At 36.6% G+C, this 11696-nt stretch overlaps 1 protein-coding gene across 1 annotated transcript; it reads left to right on the forward strand.

Moving 5' to 3' along the window:
- The first annotated feature begins 2292 nt into the window (after positions 1 to 2292).
- On the forward strand, positions 2293 to 5922 carry LOC121785152 (65-kDa microtubule-associated protein 1-like). Its single transcript, XM_042183527.1, has 10 exons — positions 2293 to 2353; positions 2721 to 2814; positions 2886 to 3089; positions 3189 to 3437; positions 3526 to 3741; positions 4034 to 4189; positions 4274 to 4585; positions 4759 to 4846; positions 5182 to 5330; positions 5411 to 5922. Exons 2-10 carry the CDS (start codon positions 2743 to 2745, stop codon positions 5705 to 5707), a joined length of 1743 nt encoding a protein of 580 aa, XP_042039461.1. The 5' UTR covers positions 2293 to 2353; positions 2721 to 2742; the 3' UTR covers positions 5708 to 5922.
- The last annotated feature ends 5774 nt before the right edge of the window (positions 5923 to 11696 follow it).

Below are 11696 nucleotides of genomic sequence, written 5' to 3' on the forward strand. Positions count from 1 at the left end.
TTTTCATTCAATGAGGAAGAAGGAGGTCCCGTTCCCCCACAAATCGACGTCCTAGATTGGTGGGGATCACACGAGAAAGATTTTCCCATCCTTGCATCAATGGCCAAGGAGATCTTTTCGGTTCCGGCTTCCACTGTCGTCGTCGAGTCCGCCTTTAGTGTTGGAGGCAACGTCTTGGACGACAGAAGAAGTAGACTCACCGGGCAAAACATGGAAGCCACCATGTTACTTGATGATTAGTGTTCCGCCGAAATTAGAGACCAAGAACTGGATTGGGACAATCAAGTAGTACAACCCGACCAAGACTACTTCCCCGACGAAGAAGAGTAGGCGCCAATTTCTCCGATCAAGCCAAATAGGTAAGCAAGGTAAGAGAACTATGTGGACTTTGATTCCAAAATGCAATTGAGCATTGAGGATATGCAGGCATCTCAACTTAAATTTTAAATTTAAGTTGAGCTCAAGTCCTTTTCCTTTATTTCTTTTTTCTCCCCTTTGTTTCGAATATGTAATTTGTAAATTGTAATCAAGACTTTAAGTCTTTTGTAATTTATAATTTTAAAATTGTAATTTGTAATTTTAAAGTTGTAATTTGCAATTTTTAAGTTGTAGTTTATAATTTTGAAGTTGTAATTTGTATCAATAAAATTGCATTTGTACATCGCTTTATTCTAATTTTATTTATGCAAGTATATTTATATTTTTTACTTGAATTACAATGTAAAAAAAAATTAAATTAACATGAACCGCCGAACCGGCCCGGAACCGGATATGCACCGGAGGTTCACATGAACCGGCGGTTCACGGTTCAGGAACCGAAACCGTCCAAGTTTGGCCGGGCGGTTCAGGTTCATGCTTTTCTTGAATCGGAACCAGCGGTTCCGAACCGTGGTGACGTCTACCAACCAGTAGATTATAAGGATAAAATACATCTTGATAAAACACTTTTATTCTTATTCAATAAATAAGTTTGCATGTTGAGGATAAGTGAGATTTGAATTAAACAATTCACCAAAGGCCTACTATAGTAGTACTACTGCATAAAAGATTTCAACTCCAAAATGATTTCTTGACCGGATATAATTCTTTTCATTCCCTCATAGTTGAGTCTTTTATTTTGAAAAGTTTTATCATAGTTGAGTTATTTTCATATATAATAATTTTTTTCTCTTTCTTACTATATTTTCTCTTACTTTATTCACATTTTACTTTATTCTCTTTCTTAATTTTTTATCTATTTATTTAACACACTTAATATTCCTTTCTAAGAGCATCTCCAGTGGGCGGACATCCCACTAGGACATCCCAAAAACACCTCCTGCCACGTCACTAGGACTTCCCATCCTACTGCCACGTCACTATGACATCCCCTCCTATGTCCGCCCTTCACATCGCCCTTCCCACTAGGACATCCCGCAATAAAAAAAAATCATACATTTACAAATAAAACAATTTACATTTACGGAAATAAAATTTGACGTCAACCCCTCCGAGTCCAAACCTCATACATTATTCGAAAAAATTACGGGAAAAATTAACAACTTCATCGGAAAAATTAACAACTTCATCGGAAAAAACATACATGATTCGAAAAAAAAAATTGCATACTAATAAAAAAAAACTTCACGGGGTACTTGAGTTCGACGATGGATCGGTCGAGGTACCGCCGCCTGCTGCCGCCGCTGCAACCTCTGTTGTAGCAGCCTCTCTATCGCACCTTCAACAACGACTTCCAACTCATTCTCGCTATCACTTTCACTAGACATTCTAGATATACTTGAAATTAGAGATGTAGAGAGAGTAACTTGTTAACACAAGTGGTGCGAATGAAATAAAATTCGACGAGCCGTATATATAGAGTTTAAAAAAAAATTAAAAACGGGACGTCCGACCGGACGTCCGACTGGACGCCACAATGGCGGACGTCCGCCCGCCCGTCGCGCCGACGTCCGAGGACACCCGACGTCCTCACGGGACGTCCGTATCCGACCCTAAACGCCACAAAGGCGGACGTCCCGATCGCCCGTCGCGACGTCCGACCGGATGTCCGCCATTGGAGATGCTCTAAGTTTCGAACGTCAATAGTAAGCTTTTTTTTTACAAACAGGGGTAAAATAGACTTTGTACATTTTACTCTACAATGTGAACTGCGCAGTGTCAAGTCCAGTAAATAAGTGAGAATAGAGAGGTTAAATTCCACAACAAAATAGGATAGTTGTAATAAAGGAAACAAGGCGACGACGTATGTAGGCTGGGGCCCACCCCCGGCACGACCATTTTTCAACTCAACTCACATACACATACTCCTTGTCTAGATCTGCTGCATACGAATACTCTCCGTCACCACCATCTGGTAACCTTTTTTTTCTCCTTCTCTCTCCTTTCTGCAAAAAATCACAATGTATCTGCTTCGAGTGTTGCTCTGGAACTTCCTTTTCCAATTTTTTGTTGAAGCTAAGTGAAATGACGTTTTCGTTTTTTTGCTGTTGCTGGCTTCGGATGTTCATTCATGTCGTCTACTTTTGCGTTTTTGTGTGTGTTTTACTTGCTAATTGAGGTAGGGTTTTAGGGTGTTTCCCCCATTTTGTAAAATTGGAATGAGTTATTGGAACATTTCCTTTCATAGCCTTGCTTTAATTTGAAAGGAAACACTAATTGGAAGAGCTTCTTAGCCCATATGGAATTCTTGAGTTGAACAATTTCTCTTGTTAATGCTACAGGTTAGTGTGAATCCTTAGTAGAATGGCAGCTGTGGAAGCTGAGAATCCTCTTCATGGCCAAGTTACATGTGGATCCTTACTGGAGCGTTTGCAGGTTTCCCCTTCTCCACTCCGTGCTATCTCGTTTTCATTTCCGGAACGAAACTAATCCTTGCCTTAATGCAGCAAATCTGGGATGAAGTAGGCGAGACCGAAGAAGAACGCGACAGAATGCTCCTTCAGTTGGAGCAAGACTGCTTGGATGTATACAAGAGAAAAGTTGACCAGGCTGTGAAATCTCGGGCACACCTTCTTCAGACTCTGGCTGATGCTAGAGTTGTGCTCACCAATCTCCTATCCGCCCTCGGAGAGAAGACCTATGTCGGGATTGTAAGTAAATGTTTATGACTAGTGTGATAGTGGATGAGTGTGGTGTGCTTTAAGTGTGTCTTTGTAAATCGTAGCTTGTGCTGATTTGTTCTTTCGCAGCCTGAGAAGACGTCGGGGACAATCAAAGAACAGCTTGAAGCTATAGCTCCAGCTTTGGAAAGACTTTGGAAGCAAAAGGATGATAGGATAAAGGAATTCTACGACGTTCAGTCTCAGATCAATAAGATATGCGCTGAAATTTCTGGTACCAGCGAGCAGGTTGAGAGTCCTTTAGTTGATGAATCAGATCTATCCACTAAGAAGCTAGATGGATATCGTGCTCAGCTTCAAGACCTTCAAAAAGAAAAGGTGAGGTGTATAACTTGCCATAAATCAGCTATTTTTTTTTTTAACTCGTGCTAATATCTTCATTGTTGTTTTTTTCTTGATCCTGTAGAGTGAGAGGTTGCACAAGGTTCTTGGATTCGTGAGCACTGTACACGATCTTTGTGCAGTTCTTGTCATGGACTTCCTTACTACTGTCACGGAAGTGCATCCTAGCCTAAACGACTCGCGCAGTTCACAGTTGAAAAGCATCAGCAACGATACCCTAACAAGGTTGGCTGACACTGTATTAACACTAAAGGAAGACAAGAGGACGAGATTGGATAAGGTATTTATGTGTTCAGTTAATTTCGTGTGGTCACTAGTTAAGAAACTTAATCTAAGTGTCTTGTTGAAGAATTTGAATTTACAATTTTAATTTTAATTTTTTGCCATCGATATGTTGCATCGTTAGAATTGAAGATTTTTTACTTACCTAAAAAACTTAGTCATGGAGATATCTTCTTGAAATGCTTATTTTCGAGGATATTTTCTTAAAACACTTACAATCATCGAGATATCTTTTGACCAACGTACCATTTGATGGGTTCTTGTGTGTTGATTCGTATCTTCCTCTGTAGCTTCAAGAATTGGCATCTCAGCTAATTGACCTCTGGAACTTGATGGATACACCACCAGAAGAGCGTGCTCTGTTTGATCACGTAACATGCAATATTTCTGCATTGGTAGATGAGGTTACTTCTCCCGGGGCTCTTGCGTTGGACCTTATTGAACAGGTGGGAGTTCTTTATCGCATGAAACTTTATAATTGCAGAATGCAAATTATTCTTTAAACTTAATGAATCCTGCAACTCTTAAAGGCTGAAGTGGAAGCTGAGAGGCTTGATCACCTAAAAGCTAGCAGAATGAAGGAAATTGCTTTTAAGAGGCAGACTGAGCTCGAGCATATATTTGCTTGTGCTCACATAGAGATTGATACTGAGGCTGCCCGAGAAAGAATTTTGTCTCTTATTGATTCCGGGAATGTTGAACCTACAGACTTATTAGCTGACATGGATAATCAGATAGAAAAAGCAAAAGAGGAGGCGACAAGCAGAAAGGAGATATTGGATAAGGTTGAGAAATGGATGTCTGCTTGTGAAGAAGAAAGCTGGCTCGAAGATTACAACAGGGTAATGAATTTGTCTCTTTGCTTCTCCTGTCCTCGTATATTGTGTTACCTGTTTGTATCATTAATTAACTGTTTAGAGCTTGACAAAATCATAAATTTCTTCTACCCCGATCTCAAAATATATTTTGATGTGTCACGTTTTTTAATCATAAGATGTGTTGCATTGGACAACAGGATGAAAATAGGTATAATGTTAGCAGAGGTGCACATTTGAATCTCAAGAGAGCAGAAAAGGCAAGAGTCTTGGTGAATAAAATTCCAGGTACTTATCAAACTATGCCGTATCTCATGCTATACATGGGCAAGCACTACTTAAATGCATATCTAGAGAACACGAATTTAGTTCACTATAAGAGCGATTTAGTTCATTGTAAAGGCGTTTTAGTTCATAACATGAATTTGAAAACGCGGGGTGAACCAAAACGCCATTATAGTGAATTATCCGTCACGGAGTAAATCCTTCACTGTAAATCATAGTGAACCAAATAGTGAACAAAAATCACTCTTATAGTAAACTAAATTCGTGTTCTCTAGTTATGCATTTAAAATTAGTTATACTTTGATCATCTATATATTAAATTTATATTGGTCATGCAGCTCTTGTTGATAGCTTGGTTGCTAAAACCCGAACATGGGAGGAAGACCATGGCATAACATTCACTTATGATGGTGTTCCTCTACTCGCGATGCTGGATGAGTATGCAATGCTCAGGCACGACAGAGAAGAGGAGAAGAAGAGGCTGAGGGTAAGTCAAATCCATTTGTGTTATGATATCTTCTTTTAGATTCCCAAGTTCCTATCTCAAAGGAATTGTTATGTTTGCAGGAGCAGAAGAAGTTAAGCGAACTCTCAATTAAAGAGCAGGAAGTTGGTCCAACACCAAGCCCGGCCAGACAGGCTAGTGCCAAGAAAGTGGTTGGCCCATCACGTGCCAATGGAGGTGCCAACGGGAGCACCAATAGGCGCCTTTCTCTAAATGCTCACCAAAACGGTTCGAGATCTGTGAACAGAGATGGGAAGAGGGAAGCCAGACCAACTGCACCGGTCAACTATGTAGCGGTGTCAAAAGAGGATGCAGCATCGCATGTTTCTGGGGTCGAACCTCTTCCAATTACGCCATAGTCGCATGTGGTTTGACGGTGTTGGTGGTGGTAACTTTCGCTGTCTACGTAGTAGACCAAGTGTAGGAAGATTCTTGTTTTATATGCATTTTTTTTACAGTAGAGACTGCATTAGATGTTATAAACTCGCATTGCTGGGGATCCTATTTTGCATTTCTTAAAGGTAATTTTCATATGCATTATGTAATTTTATGTATTCCATTCTGAGTTGTGTAATACTGTGTGCTGTTTGTGTTTTGTGGGTGTATAGTGTGTGCAATGTTGTGTGTGAGTGCATGCAGTATCTTGGGAGGTATTTAATTTTACAAATATTTTATATCTTAAATAATTAATTTGGCTGTAAAATTAAAATTTTAGAATTAAGAGAATACGGAACTCTCAGTTTCAAATCCTAATATTTATTTTATCAAAAGTTGATTTAGTATTGAAAGATTCTATTCCAAATCTAAATCCTAAATTTTATGGTACCAAAGTTCATCTTAGAAACCAAATTATTTCAATAAAATAGAAAAAAAAAAGAAAGAAAAGAAAGTAAAGGAAATAGGTTGTATTGGAAATAAAAGTTATTTTAATAAAATAAGATCCCCTTGTCAATTTTTTAATGTTATACTCCCTTCATTTTTTAAAAATAGCAATTCTTTCCAATTTAGTCCGTTCTTTAAAAATAGCAACTTTCAAACTTTCTATTTTAGGAAATCTTTACACCCATATACATCAATTTATTTAACACTTATACCACTACAATTAACAAATGATCCACTAACATTAATTCCATTTGCCATTTGCTCACAACTTGCTCCTTCACCGAGCAATCTCGAGACTTTCAAACTTTTGTTCACATATCTAATAACAATAGCCATTTGCTCCTTCACCGAGCAATCTCGAGACTCATCAACCATTATGGAAAATAATTCATCACCAAGTTCCTTCATTATTTCTAGCGCAGTTTCAACTGCACATGCATTAACTATTTCATTTTGAATTGATGGAGCAATCATTTGATTATTTCCAAGAGCATTGTTCAATACAACTTGACCAACTTCATCATTTCTTAAACTATACCAATATAATAGCTCTAGAAAGTTGCCCCTATTTGAAGAAGTTGATGTCTCATCATGTCCTCTAAAAGCCAAACCTTGATTCAAAAGGAATCGAATAACATCAAGAGTTGCAGTCAAATGAATCCTATATTCCTTCTCTTGTTTTGAACTAACTCTACTAACAATATAAGTCACACTCTGCTTTTGATTTACAAAATTTTCATATTCAATTCTAGCTTTGTTGTGTGAACTACCCGTTGACCCAACATGAGCTCTAAATCTTTCATTAGCCTTCTTCCAATTAGAGAAATCACCACTAACAAATGCTTCATCTCCCGGTGCTAAATAACCACGCTTGAAAAGAAAACACAAAAAACAATACGCAGCATCTGTGGTCGTACTATATTCAAGCCAAACATAATCTTTATACCAAACATCCCTAAACCCTCTCTTATCTTTTCCATATTATTTTTTTGGAAAATCATGGCTTTTTGGTTGGCAAGGACCTTTGGCAACATATTCTCTACGAATACGATCCCGAATATTCACATCAAAACTATCCATAGAGTCTCGTAATCCGGGGTCGGCTTTAATTTTCTCTTTATCAATTTCAATCTCGTCCGGATTATTTTCAACTACCACATTATTTCCCAATTGTTGTGGTTCTTGCTCAACATTAGCATTAGAAGAACCGATAGAAACTCGAGGTCTTTTATTAAGATATTTATCCATTAACCTAATAAAAGTAACATAAATTTAGAATTTATATTTAATCATTTTTCATATACAAAATAAATGAATAATCCACAACTCCAAAGCAATTAAGCAAAGAATTTGCAATATCTACTTAAATGATGATCAATTTAATAGTGCTAACTGCTACTTAAATGTGAAAACTGAAAAAAAAAATAGTATTACTAACTCAAACTTGAATTATGATTTATTGATTTTACCTACCTCGAATCCTTGATACAATGAATAGTTGATTGTCAAATTGCCAATGGCTAAAATATTCTTTCAAACTCCTTGCACAGAACCTGTGAAATTTCTTCTCTGCAGACTGCAGAATTGGCGACGGGGTCAATTAAAAGTGGGTTAAAACGTGAACTACTCCTATTTTAATAGCTTTGTTGTGTGGACTACTCCTATTAGAAGTTGGGTCAATTAAAAGTGGGTTCAATTCTAGAATTAATGAGTAAAAGGAAACCCAAATTGTAAAGCCCAATTGTAAAAGGAGGCAGGCCCAAATTAGAATCTCTATCTCTCTTCCTTCTTCTCTGCAAAATCGGCGACGCGGGGCAGGAGATTGGCGGCGTGGGGAGGGCATTATCCGGCGATTCTCCGGGGACAACGGTGGGGTCGGCCGACCCCCCGACCCCACCTAGATCCACCGCTAGTATTACCCTAAAGAAATGAGTTAACATAGTCGTAGCACTTCCACGTGTTTAGAATCGGTTGATACATCATTTGCATATTTTTTCGGAAATGAGGCAAATGGGTCATTACTCAGAAAATAGATCGTATTGTTATTAAGGGTCATTACTCAGAAACATATCTTTACCATATGAATTCATTTGTACTTTATACTCCATCCACCAAAGTCACATTTCTCGTTTTGAAATGTCCACAAAAAATAATCTTATTTCTAAAAATAGAAAGTTTCTCTCTTATACTTTACCTACTTTTTTTCTTCTCATTTTCTCTTATTTTACCAATTTCTCATTAAAACATGTGTCTTCCACAAATGTGACTATTTATTGTTGATGGAGAGAATATTATTTTTTACTCCCTCCGTCCAAGAGTCCCGGTTTACCATTTTTGGGTGTCCCACTTTAGGTGTCCCAGTTGGAATATTCCATAAATGGTATTAGACCTCACATTCCACCTCCTTTATCCACTCACATTTTTTTATAAAACTAATATAAAAAAGTAAGACTCACGTTCCAATATTTCTTTTAACCAACTTTCCTTACCATTTCTTAAAACCCGTGGCGAACTCAAATGGGACTCCTAAAGTGGGACGGGGGAGTATTAATTTTGAGAATCTTATTCTGATTCTCTTAAAACCCAATTAAGTGACTTTAGAATCCAAGTTTATTTATTAGATTTAATTTTATTTAAAATCTATATAATTGATTTTTTTTAATTCGCATGAATCTCTATTTACAAATTTATTAAAATCAGAAAAAAAGGAAATGCAATAGATGTTTTTTATTTTCATTAATTTCATTTTTTGAATAAGGGTATTTATTAATTAAATTAATTTGTTAATTTAATTTATCTCTATCAAAAGACCAAAATAGCATGCATATTATAAGATATACTACGTATTAGTTAAATTATAATTATAAAAAATAAGAATACTATTATTATGTCAAAAAATCATTCTCCCATCATTAAACTGAAAAATGTTATGTCGTCACATCACACTTGATTTACGCCGGATTTTGAATATCAATCCTATTTGGTGACGCAATTTCATGTACGATTTTTTTACAAATTTGTCAACTTAAACTCAAGAGAATGCATGCATGATTATGAATACGATTTTCATAGATATTTTTATTGAAAACAATCAAAAGATGAATGTTTGCTTTTTTCAATCATGTATGCATTCTGCTGTAATTCAGCAGTGTAAGCTACCGTATGTATATAAATTTAATTCATTCAACAAACGAAATATCCAAAAGTAATCATAATAGATGTAAATATAAATTATGTCAACTTCTATTATGAATATTTAACCATTTTAAGGCAGATAATTGACCTAGTATAAGAGACAAAGTTAGTGTGATTTCAACATATGATTTATTAACAAAGAAAGATAGTAAAAAGATAATATATTCTGCTGGAATTAATCAGAAATACTTGATAAGCATATATACAAAAGCAACCAAAACGACAATCCATACAACAGATAAAAGCATATTCATCAAAGAGCAGCCACCTTTAGTCTGCTTGTTCAATATTGCCACCTTTCTTCCAATTTGCTGTAATATCCAAGACAAATACAAAATATTTAGAATGCATCATTGGATTTTGGAAAAAATCTCATCCATAATCTCAGCATGAAGAACCTATAAGTACATTATATTTTGTCTAATGGTTTTTCTGGAAATTCAATTCCAGCTTTGAGCACGGATTTATTGGAACGAAGAGATTTTATCCGAGCAAATAATATACTAGTACTGGTTTTTCTGGGAATTTTATAAGACAAAATCAAATACTACAAATTATCACCTGTAGTTTGGAGTTTGTATCATCAACATCTTCACCAATTTTCTCCTACAAACCGAAAGGCGTTAACTTTATTACCAGAACACACTCTATGATTAGAATATATGGAATCAAACCAAAGAAGAAAAAATCCCCACAATTAGTCCCTTTTGCAGATCAAGTTCTACATTCACTGCCAGTGCAATGTGTTTGGTGCTTACAATTGTCACCTCCAATTGTTCAAGATCCTCGCCTTGCTCTGCACAAGCAAACAATACAATATAACTACATGATTCAAGATTTGAGGGGAAAAAACAAATGAAGTTGAAGGACATCATCAATAGAGAAACTAGCCTTTAATGATTTGTCTTTGAAGGCCGACAATCCCTTGGTTGTCAAGGCCGGTAACTCTGCTCATCGCATCAGGCGGCTGCTTTACTTCAGGGCCAACTAAGCTGTCTCGACTACCAAATTTCGACATGTTCAATGTGGAAGCCATGCCATTTACTTTTGATCTCAATTTTGACACCATGTCCACCCGATGAATCATTTCTTTCTTTGTCCTGTGTACAGAAGCAACCAAGATCAATACACGTGATTGTACACAATTGGAATGAACCAAGATGGCAAAAAATCTTGTTTCACATCCGGATGCACCATGCATCCATCCTAGTGTGCCTCAACGGAAGGCAAATAAATGTACATATGTTCACAAGCAAAGAAAAAATGGGGGAAAAAAGAGGACAAAAATTGGCTAGATCATAATAAAATAAGGTTTGTTCTGCTAATTATATCACGTTATTCTAACAAAGTCGATATTGAAGATATAGTTTATACTGCATTTTGAGATGCAGGTGCAACAATAGCACAGCAGAGATAAGGTGCATACAATCATTTGAGGCTCGGTACGAACAATTACATATGACTGAAGATTGAAGAAAGAAAAAAAAATGTTACTAATTCGATATTTCAGGAAGACTAGTAAAACAACATACAACGAAGGAAGCCCTGACAGAAGAGAGTGCAGGGTATCCAATCTTGTCCTCAATATGGAAATTTTCCTGCATGCATCAGACGCATAACGCTGCGCTTCTCTCCCCAAAGCTGGCAGTGAACTTTGTTGTTGTTCGGATATCGTGTGAGTGAGTGATATCCTCAGAAAGTCTAACAGCTTCATTGTATTGCCTAAACCACGAGTCACCCATTATCTGATCCAAAGATAACAAGGTTTTCACAACTGAGTCACTTTTTTTTACTAAACCAACAGCTTAATGCAATATCAAATCCAAGAATCAATTTTTATTCGATTCCCCTAATATAGAGCATAGTTTAGGCTTGAAAATCCAAGATTTTGCAATTTGAAAGCCAAAACTGCTTGCAATTGTGTTATTTAATTCAAAGCAAGAAGAGTTACATATCTAGAATCAGCCTTCACTACGCTAGAAGCCAATCAAAGCATCATAAAGTCCGGGGATAGAAAAAGAAAAAAGAGTAAATAAATTAAATTAAAAGTTCCTCCTTGAGCAACGCAGATGAATTACCGGTAATTTAATTTGAAAGGCCGGTGGAAAGAACAATTTCACTGGATATGAATACTAAAAGTTGACAGAAAACGAAAGCAATGAGTGTTTTTACCTTGTTGATTGGGATGGAGGAGTGGTTGAATTATGGAGGAGGAATTGCGCGAATTCTAGAAAGGGTTTATACTTTATAGGATAGCACATAAGACAACGA

The sequence above is a fragment of the Salvia splendens genome, chromosome 21, assembly GCF_004379255.2.
Source record: "Salvia splendens isolate huo1 chromosome 21, SspV2, whole genome shotgun sequence".
Taxonomy (NCBI): Eukaryota; Viridiplantae; Streptophyta; class Magnoliopsida; order Lamiales; family Lamiaceae; genus Salvia; species Salvia splendens.